Below are 19,320 nucleotides of genomic sequence, written 5' to 3'. Positions count from 1 at the left end.
CAGCGGCATTTGCATCCGGGTCTGACGTCACAGCCGGGCTCCTTGGATTATCATAACCAAACACCAGGTTTTCATGTGGATTTCTCTCCTTGAAATCATCACACAGTGTATCTATTAACCTGCAATCTAGTTCTAAGTTGTCTTAATCAGGGCCATCAGAGAAATCCCATGAACAGTGATCTAACTGACAGAACTAGTCCAAGGCCCTCACAGGGGTGCTTTGCGGTGTTGCCACGATTATTAATTTGTCTTCCACTTGTCACTCACCTACGGTTTCAAAAGCAAGTCAGAAACTGAACACATGAAACTAAAAGAATATTTACTGATTAAAACCTTGTGGGAAAGTTTCCAAATAACATGCCGTATTCAGATAATAACAGCTCAAGATATAGAAAACAACCAATCGCCAATTAGTTTTTAAAAATTAATTACACAGCCACGTAGTGAAAAACCACGTCCCGGAACAATTTTCAAAGACAAGAGACTAAGGGGTAAAACTGGGAAACAATGTCCTGGGGGCGGGCGGGGGGGCATCGAGAGGGTTCTGGCCTACAGCTTCCTGTCTCTCCCTACAGAGACCTGGGGTCCACTTGGCATTCAGCCACCCTCTCTGGGGCTCGGTTTCCTCACTAGAGGGGCAAGGGCTGCAGGCCCCCTGGCCTCACCCTCGGTCCAGGGCAAAAGCCCCGGGCAAGGTCCACAGAGGTGGAGGTGCTTCCTGGGAAAGGAGGCTCTTGGCTTAAACACGGCCGAGGAGGGCTGGCTCAGTGGGCCCAGATGCCCTGGGCTGGTGATGCCAACCAGAGGATGGCCCAGCCAGCCGGGGCACCAGCCTCTCCTGCCCTGACGCCAGGAGACTTCACATCCACACGTATGCCATGGGTACCAGGCCCTGCTCTGATTTATTCCCCGTTGAAAAAAGTGAGGAGGTGGGTAATGACGAAACCGAGGCGCAGACGGCTCGAGTAACTTGCCTGAGTTTACAGAGCCAACTAGAGAAGGCAAATTCAAACCCAGGCGGTGGCCCCTGGGCGACGCATCCTGTGGGCTCCTTCGGCCTCATCGCCTGAGCCAGCCACCCACCTGGCAGCATCGCCCTGGGCTTTTCCTGGCAGACCCCTGCGCCGGAGCCAGAAGCCAGCCGGACGGTCTCCGAACGCCCGGCGTGGGGGCGCTGAGCTGCCCCTCAGCACCCGGGGGCGCCTAGGGCATCGGACTCATGGCGCAGGCAGCCTCCCTCTCCCGGCAGAAACCTCAGCTAAACTCTCCCAGGAGCAGGAAAGCTTGACTTTCAAACACCCCTTGTGCAGCGGGAAGGAGCGTTAGGTCATCAGGGATCAGGAAATCCCTCCGGGACAAGATGCCACCACAGCCTCTCCACTGGGGACCGAGAAAAACTCTTTCAGCTAAAAATTATACCTCAAGTACAAACACTTACAGCCACGTTGGATTCACTCCCCAGGGATGGGATACTTCACCTACATTCCTTTTCTTTTGAAAACAGAAGAGTCACATCTTGATGCAGACTGGCCTGGGGCCTTGCAACTCACCAAGCATAGACGGAGGACAGGCCTCTGCAGCCCTCTGCACAGGCGGCTCCTCGTGAGCCTCATCCGCCGCTGGGGGGCCCATCTGGGTGGCCTTTTCTGCCACCCAGCCTCAGACCCACAGCTCAGACCACCCAAGAACAGCTCGGGCTGGATCCTGACATCAGCACTTTGCAATATAAAGGTTAAGGAGTGATCACCGGCCCAGGTAATCGGCACCTTCCAGGCTGAAGTGGCAGCTCTGCAACAGCAAGAGAGAAACCTGCCATTCGTAAGCTGATGGTGACTCAGGACTGCAGTTCTGAGACCAGGAACGGCCGCAGCCGGACTTTCTCCAGGGCCGAAGGCAGTTTGGGGAACGTTAACATTCCAGCCCGGTTAACTCACTTTGTTATACAGCAGAAACGAACACATCATTGTAAAGCAATTATACTCCAATAAAGATGTTAAAAAACACATTCCAGCCCCAGCCCTGCTACCACATGACCGGTGGAGCAAGTTAAGAACCTCGGGGTCCACAGGACACTGCAGTGTGAGTGCAGAGGGCCGGGAGGAGAGGTGAACGAGCGGCAGCTCCAATCAGGTGTCTCGGAGACGGCGCTGGTGTAAATTTGCGGCACCAGGAATTTATACCTTACAGAAAACATGCAGCGCCGTATATCTGTCAAAAACCTCTCATTTACAAATACAATGTAAACTATGAGGCTTTCACATTAATATCCTCTTGGGGAAACAGAAAGGAATAATATATATTTATTACAGGTCTCCCACTGTGGCTTCCCAAATCATACACAGCCCGAGTGGGTCACGTATGACAGCAGGCAAACTGCCTGCGATGTGTGAATGTACAGGCGTGTGTGTTCCGCCCTCCAGACGCCTGTCACATGAGAAGCGGTCGGCAATGTAATAAAACATCCAACACCAAACGCTGCTGTGCGACGGGGTCTCCGGGCCACTAAGAGGTCTGGTCAAAAGTAAGCAATCCGACAAACTACCTAAATTGCTGCTCTACCATCAAAAGGTTCACGAGAAGTAGCAATTTCCAAAGAACTTCGGTAATTCTTAGAGAAGGAACAGTACCAAATGTAAGAATATTTTCCTGGTGATACAGCTGACAATTCAGGATCTTAGGCCACCTCTGAAGTATCCTTTTAAAAGAATCATCGCTGGATATTCCTAAATTACAGAAGGTATTGAGGCTGATGTATGTTTTTACTGACTGTGACATTTTGATTTATGAGAAATATATATTTGGTCATTCAGATGTAACCAAATATATATTTGTCATATGTGTATTTGGTCTTTCTCCCTGATTCTGGCTCGCAGCTCCCAAAACCCTTGGAATTTCCTGAGCAGTAAGAGCCACAGGAGCATCTTTTGTTCTACTTGGTCTCCTGTCCTCTGAGCCACAAAGGTGACACGGGTGTCTTGTTATTCACAAGTCCCTTTCCACCACTACTGGGCTTACGTCAATGAGGTTTTTGGAAGCACCTGCGGATGAGGGCTGGTTGCCAGGGGAACCAACCGTAAACAGAGGGGTGCAACTTTCAGTCCCACCCCCTGATTTCCTGGGAGGAGAGGGGCTGGAGGTTGACTCAATCACCAATGGCCTATGACTTGATTAATCATGCCTATGGAGTGAAGCCTCTGTAAACACTCAAAAGGACGGGTTCAGAGAGCTTCCAGGTTGGGGAACCAGAACACGTCCATGTGCCACCATGCTGGACCCCAAGCACCACGAGGTACCTCAAGCTGCTGTGTGTCTCTTCATCTGACTGTTAATTTGTATCCTTGAATATCCTTTGTAACAATTCAGAAATCTAATAAATAAACTGGTTTCCTGAGTTCTCTGAGCCACGCTAGCAAACTAATCGAACCCAAGGAGGGGCTGATGGGAACCTCTGATTGACAGCCTGTTGGTCAGAATTAGAGGTGACCACCTGTGCTTGCGAAGGGCATCTGAAGGGGCGGGGGAGGGCGGGGGGGCAGTCTTGCAGGACTGAGCCCTTAACCTGTGGGACCTGATGTATCTCCGGGTGGATAGTGTCAGAACTGGCTTGAACTGCAGGACACTCAGCTGGTGTCTGAGCACTGACTGGTTGTGCAGGGGAAGCCTCCAGCCCCCACCACACACACACACACACATACACACACACAGACACACACACACATTGAAATTGGGAGTAGAAACCTTTCACTGACCATATTACAAAGCCTTAAATTAGCTTTTTAAAAAAATACTAGTTTTCTGCTGCTTTGCTAATTTAAGCTACATACATCTATAAACTTTTTTAGCTTTTTAAATAAAATTTTCTAAGTAGGCAAAAATAAAATAGCATGATGAACTCCAGATGCCCATCAGTCATTCAACAACACACTCGGCCAATCCTGTTCCCTCATAATTCTCCCACAGGCTCAGCGTCACCCATAAATACTTCAGTTTGTATCTACTGGGTTGGCCAAAAAGTTCATTTGGGTTTTCCCGTACCATCTTACGGAAGAACCTGAAGAAACTTTTTGGCCAAGCAATACAAAAGATAAGGATTTTCAAAAACATAAGCATAAGGCCATTACTGCCACTCAATAAAATTAATAACAATGCCTTAAATTTCATCTATTATCCAGTCCCTAGTCAACTTACCCCTAATTATTATTTTTTTAGATCTTTCTCTAGTTGGTTTGGTCAGTGACTGTGAGCTCCTTAAAGGGTGATGGAGCACCGTGTTCACTTCTGCAGATCCCAGCACTCAAGAGGGTAACTTGTAGCCAGAAAATGCTTAAAAACCTTTCGACACGGGTTCAAACTCACCAGCTGCTAATCTCTCAACAATAAAAACCAGGAAGTCCTTCTGCTTACATGGATTGGGAGTGAACAGATGCGAATGTACACAATTTTGATGAGGCTACCATTTCCCTTTATCAAGGCCAGGGGGCCTGGAGCTGGGATCTCAGAGAGGGAAGTAACTGACACTTGAGAAAAAGAAAGACCCTAACTCACGAATTCTAAGATGCGCTTTTTTTTCACAGTTTGACATGCAATTGGGGTGCAGCTCGTGACACCTTCTGATGCCGCGGCCATGTCTGGGCCGTGACACACCGTCATGACCAGCACTACCTCAAACACAAAACACGCCAGCAGCAGAGTCTGTGGAATGCATGTTGGTGCCATGGAAGAAAATCCCAGAAGCAACACTCAAGCACTTGTAATCCCAGACAGCAAATCAAGTGGGACAGAAGTGGACGGTGAATTGGGGAGCTAGGCAAAATTCCCAGAAGAGTCAAAAGGTGGCCAACTCTATAAAATGCCAAGCGATGGTGAGAGCCCAGAACTCAGGGCTCGTAGGAAATGCTGCCTCCACCAAAGAGCTTGGTGGCACAGGGGAAGGAAGACTTTGTCTCAGGAAAACAGGCACTAACATCTCTGAGGCAAAAAGCAGACACACGAAAATTTTAAGGACCACACTACCCGATGTATTTCACGTATATTGTCCTTTTTATCTGTGCACAAGAGGGATAAATGGAAAAATCGATGTCTAATTAAGTCTAAAAGAGCTCTTTAAATAAGTAGAAAGTAAAAACATTGATAAGAAACCACTGCGTCACAGTTCAACAGTGTTTTTTCTTTCCTAGTGGTACATAAAATGATGGTTTTACAAATAATGGCATCTTAGATTTGACGAAAAAGGGTATATTCCAGACGCAGGGGGACGTCAGTGATCATCCAAAGTGAGACAGGAAGAAAAACAGGTGCATCACTTACTGCACAGAGGAACTGGGGGGGGGGGCGGAGGGAAAGGAGGAAGGGGACAAGCCTCGAAGGTCACAGAGCAAGGGTCTCGGTCAATGGGGAAGCCCTTGAGGCAGGAAGGACCAGGGCGCTGACTTGAAGGCTGCCACGCCGGGCCAGCCGGTTCCGCATCCAGGACAGTCACACACAGCCCCCCACACGAGAGTCAGTGTTAATTTACGGGCGTCGCTGAAACACAGGCCTTTACTGTGCGTCAGCTTCTGCGCGCCCGCAGGGTGACTCGTGTGAAGGGTGTCCCCCCTCTGGAACAGGACCCTTTCAGGAAGAGATGTGCTCCCTTTCTGGGCCGGCCCCTGAAGCGGAGACGAGGAAACCTCGAAGGGCTCCCGAGTCTGAGGCCTTTAAAAGGAACTCTTCTCTGCAGCCACAGCCACCTTCTCGTTTCTGATCCAGAAACACGCTGGACGCACGGCACACACCACACCCCAATAAGGCATCTGACGGCCCCTCACAAACGCCGGTGGCTACTATGAAAAGCAGCTGGATGTTCGCCCTTGAGAAACAGGAGGACCTGCGATTTCCCGCCATCCCACTCCCTCAAGGGGCTGTGGGCAACGAAGTCACACGTCCATTTTATTTCCCACAAACATCACAAATCGCAGTGCTTCACCACGACCCCGTTGCCAAGAACAACCTCTCCAGAGCCCAGGGACCGGGCAGGCCCCTGACCTCCGGTTTCCTGCAGATGAGAAACCCGCAATTCCCATCACCACAGCAACTCGCCGAGACGCCATCCTAGTGGGGACCAGCGGGACTTCTCATTAAATGGTGTTGTGTGTGGAAAGCACCCTGCAAACGAGCCATGTGACTGAACGGCGTGCCTGACGGTGAACAGGGTACGGATGCTCGCCCAGTCCAGCCCGGCCCTGCAGAGATCAGCTCAGAAATCACACCACGAGACCGTTCCACAAGCACATTCCACAAAGTGAAGCAGCAAATTAACCTGCGGCACCTAAAGCAGTCCCGGGCCCCAGGTGGGAGCGGGTGGCCTGGGGGTGTGCATTCCGCGTTATTAACCAGGATGAGAGCGCTCCTCGCCCAGGACTCCGTGCGGGGCAAGAATGTAAGACCCCACGTTGCCACGGGATGGAGGCAACTCCACCACTGGGAGACCAGAGGCGATAGACTCCCGGAAAGAAAAGTGGCTCATTTATTTAGCAAAGGAAACCAAGGAACACAGAGAGCACCCAACAGGCTGGACGCCCTGAAGCCGGGGGCTGCACCCGGGCAGAGTGAGCCAGGGACACCTGCTCTGGGTCTCGGCTGCAACCTGCTCAAGCCACCCCTCCCCACGGCGCCCACGGGCCCTGCACTCACTGTAACCTTCCCCTCCCCTGCTCCTGACCCCTCCCGCCCCCACGCAGCCCCTTCTCACACTACGTCACTTACTACCTATGGTGCTTAATCCAGCTGCGCCCAGGGGGAAAGCTCCCCAGGGGCCGAGATTCTGTCTCCGTTCTATTCACTGCTGCACCCCAAACACCAAGCAGTGCCTGGCACATAGTAGGTGCTCGATAATACTCATTGAAAGAACACGTGAAAGGGACCCCAGCCTGTTTGCATGTCTGCTCCTGCCAGGGGGCAGCTGAGGACTTCAGGACAGGCAGAGACCTGAGGACAAGAACACGTGAGACCTTCCACAGAGCACAGGGTTAAGATGGAGAAAGGACCCTCCCGTGAGAGGATGACTGTGGGCGCATCTGCTCCAGAACGCCTTCCAGGAATGTCCCGCCACCATCAGCAGGACACGGGCACTGCCGGCGCACGGAAGGGGCACGGGAAGCCTGGGAAGCCAGAACGAGCCCCATCCCCCCCCGCTGGCCGCCCAGACCACCCTGGGGGTGCCACCCACTAGCTCTGCAACCTTGGGAAAGTGACTGAACCTTTCTGTGCTTCAGCCTTCATCAGTAAATTGGGAGGAATAAAAGGACCGTGATGTGGAGTCGATGAATTAGTATCTGTAAAGTATTAGGACCACGCCTGGCACACAGTGGAGGCTAATAGTGTGTTTATTAAGTGCAAACCCTTTCCAAGGGGTCCACCCCAGACCACACAGAGAGGCAGTCCGGCTCCAGGAGGACAGCAGAAAACAAAAAGAAATCACACTTAACACTGACTACGGCAGTGCTTCTTAAGTGAGGGCGACCCTGCCCGCTGGGGATACCCGGCAATGCCTGTAGATGATGTCGGTGGCTGCCACTGAGGCGGGCGGTACCCCTAGCATCCAGTGGAAGCTACTAAATGGCCACAGCGCACGGGGTTCGGCCCCCAAAACAAACATTGCCCGGCTCAAAGTGTCAACCATGTGGAGGTTGAGAGGCCCTGAGCTAGACTGACCGCTGCCCCCCCAAGCACCCTCGTCCCTGCCAGAACGCTGGTCATGATTTGGGCTCTGGGAATTCAGCGACTCTATCCCCAGCCGTCCAGGCCATTCCTCCTCCCAAAGAGTCAGCAGGCAGGACCAGGTGGCCAGCAGGAGGGGCCTGGGGGGCCGGGGCGGGCAGCCCAAGGGCAGGCTGAGCCACGGGTGACCAGGCAGCCCCCGTAAGAGCCGTAACAAGGGCCACAGGACTCCCAAAACCGAGGAAAGCTATGTAAATGGAAGGCCAGGAGTGAGATTCAATGTGACCATGTTTGGTTTTTTCAAATCCAGCCACGATGAATCACTGCCGTCTTCGTCCCAGCACGCTGAGAAATTCAATCCGTGCACAATGACACATGCTTCCCGGGCCTAAGATACCGGTCATGACTAAATGCAGAAATGCCAAGTGCCTCAGCCTGCCCCGCAGGAGGCAGATAGATGCGAGCAGGGGCCCAGACCCGCCCGCCTCGGGCAAGGGGGGGGGGGGGGGGGGGGGGGCGGTGCCCCCCAGGGGAGGACTCGTTGGCTCCTCGAGCCTATGGGGGAGGCTCTCCCGACTGGACAGATAAACGGGAACCTCCACACTGGGGGTTCACCCTTAAGCTCAAGCACGTGGCCAAAGGTCAGAGCGTCCTCACAGCAGTTAGAAAGCAAAGTCAAGTTCTACTGCAAGGGCAGGAGTGTCCACGGGAGGCTTGCACCAGTGCATTCAGCGTAACGCTCCACGGAGAAGGGCTCTTCGCCAGGCCCAGCCTGTGCCAGATCCCACCTGGGAGGTCTGCCTGTGGAAGCACCAGGAGGTGCTCCCGAAGAAACCGCACCATAGGGCAGTGCGGAGGCAAGGGCCCAAGACCACAGCACTGGAACGAGGGTCCCTGGCGGCAACACAGAGGCAAAGGTGGCCTCGAGGGGGAGGCCACCTTTCAGGTCACGCCAGTGAGACCAGGCCAACACCTGCTTTGATTCAAGCAGCATCTCTACAGGAGCCACGCTCAGCGTGTCTAAGCACCACTGTGGCACGGGCACGGAGGCCAGGTCCAGGAGGCCCTGCAGTGGGGACGGAGACCATGGAGCGGGGGTCCCAAGGGAAGATGAACAGGGCAGCCGGGGGCTGGGGGTCCCCAGAGAGTGGCGTTTATTTAACATCCGTACGGAAGGATCTCACCATGGCATGTGTACAGCGTGCCTGTGGGTGTGTTTCCACCTGGACATCCGCCCGGCTTGTATGTCTCAGCATCACCCACACAAGCAAGAGCTTCCAGGAGAGGGTCCATGAGGAGAAAAGTGGAAGAACCGAAAGGGGACGTGGGCTCGGCCAGGTTTGGCTGTTTTCTCACCCCATGATTTCTGCTGGGCCAGCGAGGAGACTTCACAGATTTCTCCCAGGAACACCTTGCCTCTTCCGGGATCCCGGCCAGAACCTGGGCAGTCAGCTCCTGTGCGTGCCGGGTCTCTGCCCCAGGCAGCCTCACCACGCCCCTCCTTCCACTAAGCCAACAGCCGCTGGATCTGCTGGAAGTTAGGCAGCGGGGCATTGCCCGCTTTGAAACTCACACCTTCCCAAAGTGACTTCTCTCTCCCCAAAGATCTCAGAAACATGAATGGCAGGAACGAGAAATTATACACATGAAACTACATATGTATGTACGTGTCTCCCCGCTCACCGTCCCATTGTTTTTCTGGCCTTCTCTCAAATACCTCTTCCTCTGATCCAAACAGGGGACCCACCGCTCGCCAGGAGTTAGGGTGGGGAGAGTCACAGGGGGCCTGAAGCCTCCCCACACCACTACCGGCCCCCTGGGTGCCCCGGACTCCACCCCGAGGTCTGCCGCAGCCCAGGCAAGCTGGCCCCCTCGGTGCTGGGGGCAGGAGGCGGCAGGCTGTTCCCCACTCTCACCAGAGGGCTGGGGGAAGAGCCCATCACTTGTGCGCCGTCAGTCACAGCCGGCTTCCACCATGTGTGAGCCCCGGAGACAGCATGGCATCACTCCAGAAGAGCGAAACTTTTATTTTCTTTAGAGAAAAGTTTCTCATAGAGGGCCGTTTGTCAGCTTCTCTGGCTCTGCGGTGGTTTTCCCCCAATACTGCACTCCCGACCTCAACTTCAAACTCTCCTTTCAACTGGAATTTTTTTAACTGACTCTAGCTGCCGGGTGCGGCCTGGGTCCCCCTTCCCAACCACCACCCCCAGCAGACCCATTCACAGATCTGCTGATGCCCACGAAAGCGCGTGGGTGATGAGAGCCACCTCCTCTCCCACCAGGAGGGGCAAGGCTGCGGGCAGAGGGCGACTGGGTGCCCAGAGCCTGGAGGGAGTGGGCGGCAGGCCGGCCTCCCGACCGCGGGAGCCCCACTCAGGGACGTGACCAGCAACACGCCCATGGTTCACACGGCCACCAAACGACGGTGTGTCCTGCACCCACTTTCCCGCTGGCTGTCCACTGACGGGAATCCCGCTCTGACACCACAGCTGGGGACAAGAGAGCCGGCAAGACGTCCGGGTCACTTCCCAAAAAGGCAGTCCTTGATGTGAGTCGGGGTCACGCTGCCAGCCCAAACGAACCAACCAAATCGACCTGGGAGGAACGGATGAGGGATTTAAAAAAAAATTCCAGAGATCAAGAAGAAGACAGTTAAGCGTCACAGTTCACTCCATTTTCAAGTAGATATTTAGGCTTTCTTCCTTTCCCCCCAGCCCTCCAAACAGCATCTATTCTGCGCCTACTATTTGCCAACACCTCCTAGTGGCAGTTGGTCTTTGGCTACAAGAACTATCCCCACTATAAAGATGAGGAAACTGAGGGTCAGAGAGGTTCGGTAAATTAGTAAAGGTCACTAAGCAGGAAGGAGCTGAAAGCTAGTCTTAATGTCGATAAATGTATCCACACCATTCCCCTTAAGTGTCCACCGCCCAGCTCAAAAAACACCAGTGCTTCCCTGTGGTCAGTAGAAGAACCAACAAGCCAGCTTGGCATCCGAGGCCCTCTATGATTTAGTCCCAAACTCCTCCAACTGTATCCTCCACGCGTATCCGCTCCAGCCAAGCGAGGCCCTCCACCGCCCCAAGAAGAGGCCCAGCCCGCTCTCCCAGAAGGCCTCCTCCAGGTCTTACCCAAAGGCCTCCAGCATCCACTCATCGAGGAAGGGCGGGGGAGTAACCGGGCCCTGGCCCGTGCCCCTCGGGAATGCTCTCCCTGCCTCCGAAGGGCGTGCGGTGGGAGCACAGACAAGGGGTCCTGGGCGTCACACACTCTCTCTCAGGAGAGACCGTGCTTCACATACTGGAAAACCCTTCCCTCTCCAAACTAAAGAGCCACACTTCACCCAGAGGCAGGTTTATTTCAACAGAAATCTCCTCCTCTCTCTGCAGCTCCATCCACTGCCGGCATACCAAGGCCCAGGGGAGACGTGACATGATTAAAATTTTAAAGCATTTAAGGATGCTCAAAGGAAAGGCATCCTTGAAGTGCAAATCATCAATTTAGGGGGAAAGAGTGAAATATGGGGGAGGGAAGGCTCTCTGCCAATGTAAATAAAATATAATTTCAAACAATATTATGCCATCAAATGACTGACCGCACACCCCGAACTTCAGCGCTGAGTCCTGGGTAGGGCAGCTCCTGCCCCTGTTGAGTTTATGAACTCTGCAGTGTGAGGTGAGTGGGCTCTCTAAGTTTCGCCAAGCGGAGAATAAATAACCATCCTGAGAGGAGGAATTTAACAGTGACAATCCCCGGCCAGGTGCTGAAGCAGCAGAAACTCTAGTCAGGCTCCCATCGGACACACAACCCCCCAAAGCCTAACACTGAAGCCTGGCACCCTGTGAAAAACATCAGGGCGAAGAGAAACCGGCTAAATATGGAATTAGACCCTTGACCTGAACGGTATGAAACGAGAGAAGAAATATAACTCCACTTACACCTAAAAAACGACAGCTAGTATCCAAATTCTGCCTTTACACGCACGCTACCGTATCTTTTTTATGTCCATACTTTACAAGCTAGAAAATCTATGTATTTCCTTTTATCACGAGGATGAACTAAATTTGAAGAGACTTTCTGGTCTCTGAATCCATGGAAACAACTCAGGAGGAAGAAAGACTATGCGGCTTTATACTCTAGATTAGGAAATTCAGGACAGCAGATTCTACTGACCCCCCTCCGGAGACAGTCTCAGGGCGGTTACTTTAATACCAGGGTCAACACTACGTTAACGAGTCTCCTCCAGTTTCAAAAGCTATTGCATGTACACACCTCTTCCCCAACTGACAAATCACCAATCCATGGATAATTGTTCATTTCGCACACTTTTTTCTACGAGGTCTCTGTACCTTCCTACTGCCACCAGGCCACAAGGAGTTCTCGGATTTTTTTTTTTTTTAACTAAGGATCAAATGGAAGACCCCTCAAGAACCATCTACCAGCTGAAGCCCACCAGGGAGAAGCCAACCTCTCCAGATGCTAATGCCACCCTGTTGCTGTTTCCGGATGCTAATGCCACCCTGTTGCTGTTTCCAATCACATGTGCTAATGAAAGCGGCAGACCAAGGAAAGGCAACACTAAGCATGGCTTATGTATTCGGTTTTCCTTCACATGAAAGGCAGGAAGCTCTGCCAGGTCTCACCAGCACACCAGGCTACGTGGACCTGCGAAGGCACAGTTTACTGGGAAGCAAAGCTTTTGAAATAATTCCAGTTTAACACGGCCACGGTTTTCAAAGGGCTGCACTGCTTCCGCTGGGCGCACTACTCTTTACCATTCAAGGATGAACGGAGACTTCATGCATGTGAACAACAGTTCCCTGGATTAAAATAGGGAAAAAAACAGGGCTAACAGCACATGTCAGCTCAGAAATAAGCTAGGCCAGTTCTGCACATGGAAAGACTTTTCATTTCTGCCCCTCTAGATAAAGCAAGCCTACAAAATTTACCATGAATCTAACACCTTCAGCTAAGCATGAATGAAAGGAGGAAGGAAGGAAGGAAACCTCGGAAGCAGCTGAACCTCAGCGTTGCCGTTTATGGTCCGACTTTAGGGCTAAAGTCTTTTCATCCAGTTACTCTGGCTTGCTTGTTCCAGGACACCGTTCCCTGGTTCCTGCCCAACCCACGGTCCACCTCCATTAACTCAGAATTTCCTGGGTTTGCGGTGACACCAAATGTCACAGCAGAGGGGTTACACCGTGTGGAGGCCGCTTTCAAAGCCTGGTTGCCACCAAACCCCACAAACACCGCTGGCGGCAAGTGCACAGCCCAGAGCCCCGCTCTCCCAGCGGGATCGCAGGGCCCCGGCGCCCTGGGCGCTCCATTTCCTCCCGAGGGCGCCCGGCCGTCCAGAGCGGCTCACGCGGTGCCCACGGCCCACCCCCTCGGCCCCTGGAGCCCGCCGGGACACACACAGCAGAGGGACCACCCCACGGAACGGGGGCGTGGGGCTGGGACAGGCGGGCGCCGGGGGCCGCGCGGGAAGGCCGGCCGAGTCGGGCGCGGGGGCCGGGAGGGGACGGTCTCGGGGTGTGGGTGGGTGGCCGGCCTCGTCCGGGGCGCAGGGGCGCGGGGGCCCTCCGCCTGCATCACCGGGGAGGTCCGTTCCGTCGAGCGCGGGGCTGGCGGCGCCCCCGTCCCCAGAGGTACCGGGCCGAGACCCAGAACTGCCCCCTCCCCGCGGGGCGGCGACAAGGGGGAGGGGACATTGCGGCGGCTGGTATCAAAGGGCTGAAAAGAAACTTGGACTCCTGTCTCCCCAGGTACGTGACACGTCGCAAAGGCGGCCGCCTCTCGCCCTCCCCCCCCACCCGCTTTTGTGCTTCCCAACATCCCCACCCCCAAACGTCCCACCGCAGGGGACCGGGCTCCCGGCAGCCGGACGAAACTCAACTCAAATTACGTGGAGCGGAGAGCTGGGGCGGGGGGCGACAAGAGGCGTCGGCGGCCCCAGTCCCGGGGGCTGCGCCGGGTCGCCCTCTCCCGAACCAGGCGAGCGCAGAGGGGCCGGGGGCGCCCCCAGCCTCGGGGACACGGCCGAGAGACCTGGGGCGGGTGGCCGGAGCGGAGGTCCGGGCGGAGAAGGGCAGGAGGGACCAGGAACCCCCCCTCGGTGCCCCGCGGCGCGGTCGGGGCGCGTGGGCGCCGGGGGTTCCGGGGCCGGGCCGCGGGCGGGCGCCCCACTCACCTTCCTGCCGGCGCCGCCGCCCGCGCCCGCGGCCAGCGCGGAGCCGCCCCCCGAGTACATGTAGTAGGCGATGCCCAGCACCCACAGGAAGGCGAAGCAGAGGAGCATCCGCGAGCGCCGCCGCATCCTCCCGACTCGGCCGCCGGCAGCGGCCGCTGCTCGCGAGTCTGCTTGGGGCCGCGGCGGGCGCGGGCCGGGGAGGAGCGGAAGAAGGGGAAGGGCGCGGCGGCTCCTCCTCCGGCGCGGCTGGCGGCGAGGGCGGTGCGCGCCCGGCGCCCGAGCTCCGCCCCGGCCGGGAGCGCCGAGCCGCGCCCGAGCAGGAAGCGGCGGCCGCGGAGGCAGCGAGGGGGTCAGGGAGCAAAGGGCGACCAATCGGCGGCGGCTGCGGGGGCCCGGCGCGGGCGGAGGAGGGAATTACCGCGTCTCCACCGCGGCGGCGCGCCGGCCCCGCGGGGAGGGCCTCCGCCGGCCGCCGCCCCGCCACCCCCGTGAGTGACAGGTGGCCGCCGGGCGCCCGCGGGGCGCGCGCACATGTGCGCACACACACACGGGCGCCCGCACCAGGGACCCCCGGTCGCTGCTGCCGCGCGCTGCCCGGCCGGGAGCGCCACTTCCGCGGTCCTCGGTCTTTGGGACCACCCCAGCCCCCTGGCAGGCTCGCTGTTATTGGCCCACCGACCTGAGTGTTTTGGTGCAAATCCCCCTCCGGGACCCGACTTGGCTGCCGCTCGCTGCAGTTTTCTTACTAATCTTGCAGCAAAACATCCCTGGTGGGGATGGATCCCCAGGTGCCCATTCTATTTATTTATTTAGGCAGAGGTGGCGGCCTGGAGGTAGAAACCGAGAGGTGATTTTTCAGGGGAGCATGTTTCCAGGGATGTACGGAGTGCGGAAAGCAGGGTTTTCTTTTTTGTTTTTAATTAAACACGAAATGAGGAAGAAGGAAGGCAATATATATTTTTAAATTGTTTTCTTTGTGACTGGCTGCTGTATTAAAAGAAGAAAGAAGAGGCAGCACAAGAAGCAGCTTTAAAGATGCAAGAAGACAGACCTGTCTTGTAATAGAATCTGTGTAACCTTGACGATGCCCTTGTAACAGCAAAGTTTCCGGTGTTCCTAGGGAAGAAAAATGTTACTTAGCGCTTGATATTTTAAAAGGGGTTCCGGAAGCTGACCAGTCCAGAGGACAAAAGCAGCTGCCTGCATCTGAATCTCTACTCACATCCTCAATAAAACACAAGCACAAACAAGCCTTCCGCTCTACTAGGAGAGCAAATGCCACGAACTGAACTTCAAATTACTTCTTAAGTAGAAGAAAGAAAATACCTCAAATTCCAACAGAGCTCCCTCCACTGTTGCCAAGGACTTAAGTGAAACCCAGGCTTAAATCCTTCTATGAAGAGAAAGTCCAACACCAAGGACTAAATACTGAACACAGGTTGGATACTTGAGTGGAAAAGAGAAGAGGTTTGAAAGAGAATGGGACAGGAGGTGGCAGCCTTGAAGAAGCCTTGCTTCTGGGAAAAGTCAGATAAATAGAGAAAGGGCAATGCCCTTCGGAGGTCTTGTGGTGAAGGAAAAGTGAGAATTATAGATCCGCAGAAATAAAAGACAACCAATCCCTCCCTCAGTGTGGTTATCTATTAAAAACTGCACTTCAGTATACAGTGAGAAGAGGACATTCTTGAACTATGAACCCTGTGTCAAAATGTCTAGTAGCACTAAAACATCAAAATAGCTGTATACAAATCTACTGCAAAAAGAAAAAAATACATTTCTTATGATGAGAAGATGAATCATAACATTTCCCCTGATGAAAATCCCCCCATCAATAAAACGACAAAGCAGAGGAAAATTGTAAGACCTTATGTCAAACTCTCAAGCTGAACAAAGTATCATATATTTGGATACACCCCCACACACACATACACACACACACACAGAATCAGAAATTCAAAACCTAAGAATATATTAGGCAAAAATTAGGAAAAAATACAGCAGGAGTTGATAAGATTCAGGATAGAAATTGAAAATAAAGACAAAACTATCCCAGAAACAAAGAAGAATTACAAGACGCCCAAGGGAGAATATATCAAATACAGACATGTAAAAGGACACTGAAGAATGGCAAGAAAATATTTAAGAAGTTGAAAATAAAATAAAGAAAGGAGTAAAAAGCTTTCAGAGATAAGTGGTTGAAAAGAAAGCCAGGAAAGAAGAACCAAAATACATGTCACTGGAGTCTCTAAAGTAGAAACACCAAACAGTGAAGCAAAATTAATATTAACACCGTCATCCCAGATGTAACATACAGCATGATGACGATAGTTACCACTGCTGTATGGTACTTTTGAAGATTAACAGAGTGCGCCCTAAGAGTTCTCATTACTGGGAAAAGAATATTTTTTCTTTCTTTCCTTTTTTTGTATCTAAATGAGATGATGAATATTAACTAAACATTGTGATATTCATTTCACAATATATGTTAGTCAAGTCATTATGCTGTGCACAGTGCTATATGTCAATCATATCTCAATAAAACTAGGGGGGGAACTATAATCCCAGAAAATAAGCCAGAAATAAGAGAAAATTTAAATTATATATTGAAAGTACCTTCCATGTACCTTGGAAAACTGAGTGGAATAATCAACTCCAAAACATGTTTTAGTAAAACTATTAGATTTTAAAGGCAAAAAGAGCAAATTACTTATAGAAATAAAAATATTGAGGCTGGCAACATACAGAGCAACGCAACAGTGGAGCAGTATTTACAAGACACTAAGGAAAGAAAGTACCAGCCAAGGATTTTTGTGTCCAGCCTTTAAGGATCAAAGCTATAGACAAACAGATGAGGACTGAGTACAGAAATTTAGAGAGCATCCTATGCCTTTCCTGGGGAATGAGCTTCCCCCAAACAAGAGCTAACTGAGGGAACCACCAAATGACGGATGGGAAGACTAGTAGATACACATACTTTCTAATCAAATAGAACAGGTGCAACTGAAAAAAACTGAAGGAGAAGGGAGAGCGAAAAGGGGAAACATAATCATGCAACTGACTGTTAAATAGGTAGTGGTTACTGATCAAATGACACCATATAAAATGGACAGGCCAGATGTTAAAGGGTTAAGAAAAAAGAAAAGAATTAATGTAAAAATATAAAAACTTAACCACTAAAGCAGAACATAAATATTGGAAACCCTGTTCCAAAACCCTAAAAGAAAAAAAATTTTAAATAGCAAAGAATACACACCAAGTGGTGAAAGAAACACAATAAGTATACCATGATACATGTAGTAATTATAACAGAAAAGAACAGGACAGAGTGGAGACCAAAGCATACCAGTGTATGAATTTACAAATGCACTTAATTTGCCTGTTAAAAGATTTCCAAATTTGGTCATAAAGGAAAAGCCAACTCTAAAAGAGCAGAAGCTGTGATCCTGGTATCAAACAAAGTAGGACAGGCTAAAGAGCATCCAAGGTGAAGAAGGACGATCTATGGCCAAAGCTTCAACTCCATTGTGCATGGCAGTGGGTCTGAAGCACTGTAGTTTGTAAATCTGAAGTCAGAAGAAAGGCTAGAAGTGGGGAAGCGTAAGGACAAAGAAACTGCAAGAATAAAGTAGACCTCGTGACAGCCACTAAAATCCATGAGGGCAAACTGGAACCTACCTCCAACATCGATAATGCAAAAAACAAAACAAAACAAACGCCACAATGAGATATCTCCAGTAGTATGGCTATTCTTTTTTAAAAAGCAAAAACGAAAACGAAAAACCAGAATATAACAAATATTGAAAAGGATGTGGGCCTCGGTCCTCTGCCCACGCCCTCTGGAGCCTGTTCACGTTGATTGACCAGAATCCGGGAATTTCACACTCCGAGCCCATCCGGATGGCCCCGACCCTCAGCTTTCTGTCCTTTGAAAACACGAAGAATAATGTCCCTGCCTCAATTTTTGCTAGAGCCAATCACCTGTCATGCCTGGAACAGGGATCGTACCCATTGCCCTTAGCCCCAATAACCACGAAATGCACATCTATGAGAAGAACGGGAGGTAGTGGGTGAAAACTCATGAACTCAAGGAGCACAACAGACACATCACAGGTATCGACTGGGATCCCAAGAGTGACCGCGTCGTCACTTGCGGGGTTGACCACAATGCCTACGTCTGGGGTCAGGAGGATGGTGTCTGGAAGCCAACCCTGGTGATTCTGAGAATTAACTGTGCAGCCACTTTTGTCAAGTGGTCCCCGCTAGAGAACAAATTTGCTGTGGGCAGCGGAGCACGACTCATTTCTGTTTGTTACTTCGAGTCCGAAAATGACCGGTGGGTAAGCAAGCACGTTAAAAAACCCATTCGCTCCACAGTCCTCAGCTTGGATTGGATCCCAACAACATCTTGCTGGCAGCAGGATCCTGTGATTTCAAATGCAGAGTGTTTTCTGCCTACATTCAAGAAGTGGATGAGAAGCCAGCCAGTACGCCCTGGGGCAGCAAGATGCCTTTTGGTCATCTGATGTCAGAGTTTGGTGGCAGTGGCCCTGGCGGCTGGGTGCGCAAGGTCAGCTTCTCCGCCAGCGGGAGCTGCCTGGCCTGGATCAGCCACGAGGGCACCGTGTCCGTTGCCGATGCCTCAAAAAGCATGCAGATCTCAACTCTGAAGACAGAGTTCCTGCCCCTCCTGAGTGTGTCCTTCATCTCGGAGGACAGCGCCTGGCTGCTGGCCATGACTGCTGCCCCATGCTCTTTAGCTGCGCCGACCGCGGCTGCTTGACCTTTGTCTCCAAGCTAGACATCCCGAAACAGAGCATCCAGCGCAACGTGTCAGCCACGGAGTGCTTCTGCAACATGGACAAGCGGGCCACGACCGAGGACCGCAACCCGGCCCTGGAGATGCTGCACCAGGACAGTATCACTCAAATGTCTATTTATGAGGTAGACAGGCAAGATTGTCGCAAATTTTGCACTACTGGCATCGATGGAGCCATGACCTTTTGGGATTTCAAGACCTTAGAGTCTTCTATCCAGGGCGAGCCTCCCAGATCCAGCATGAGGACGGACAGGCTGCGCCGGGCAGCTCCGCCATTCGCATCATGGGGAGGAGAGCCAGCCGCCAGGAAACACTGAAGACACATATGGCGCAAACCTTGTTCTGTGTTTTGTTTGAGAATAATTGGTGAAAGTATCGGTTTTTTAAAAGCAGCAGTGATTTGGGTTTTATTTTTTGTTTTTTTTTGTTTTGCTATTTCATTCCATTCTTGACCAAAGCTTCTCTTTAAGTAGTATATTATGGAAAATTGTCACACTAGCTTAAAGGAAGGGGTAGGGGAAATATGTAAATTGTCTGCTAAAAACTTAAATGAAAATACTGAATGTGAAAAAAAAAGAGGAAAAGGATGTGGAGCAATTGGAACCCTTGTGTGTTG

The 19,320-nt window shown here is 52.3% G+C and overlaps 1 protein-coding gene and 1 pseudogene across 1 annotated transcript in view; one reads left to right on the top strand and one right to left on the bottom strand.

The window, feature by feature from the left end:
* Positions 1-14,132, bottom strand: part of GALNT2 (polypeptide N-acetylgalactosaminyltransferase 2) — a 175,208-nt gene extending 161,076 nt beyond the window's left edge. The window contains exon 1 of the mRNA XM_029245304.1: positions 13,889-14,132. Coding sequence (XP_029101137.1) covers positions 13,889-14,014 — 126 coding nt within the window. The 5' untranslated portion in view covers positions 14,015-14,132. The remainder of the gene's footprint in view (positions 1-13,888) is intronic.
* A 3,739-nt stretch (positions 14,133-17,871) lies between these two features.
* On the top strand, positions 17,872-19,021 carry LOC114909034 (annotated as a pseudogene).
* Positions 19,022-19,320: the final 299 nt, after the last annotated feature.

The sequence above is a fragment of the Monodon monoceros genome, unplaced genomic scaffold (assembly GCF_005190385.1).
Source record: "Monodon monoceros isolate NGI ecotype Baffin Bay Population unplaced genomic scaffold, NGI_Narwhal_1 Super_Scaffold_4, whole genome shotgun sequence".
NCBI classification, from domain to species: Eukaryota; Metazoa; Chordata; class Mammalia; order Artiodactyla; family Monodontidae; genus Monodon; species Monodon monoceros.
Note: the sequence above shows the minus strand (reverse complement) of the source record. Positions and strands in the feature narration are given on the sequence as shown.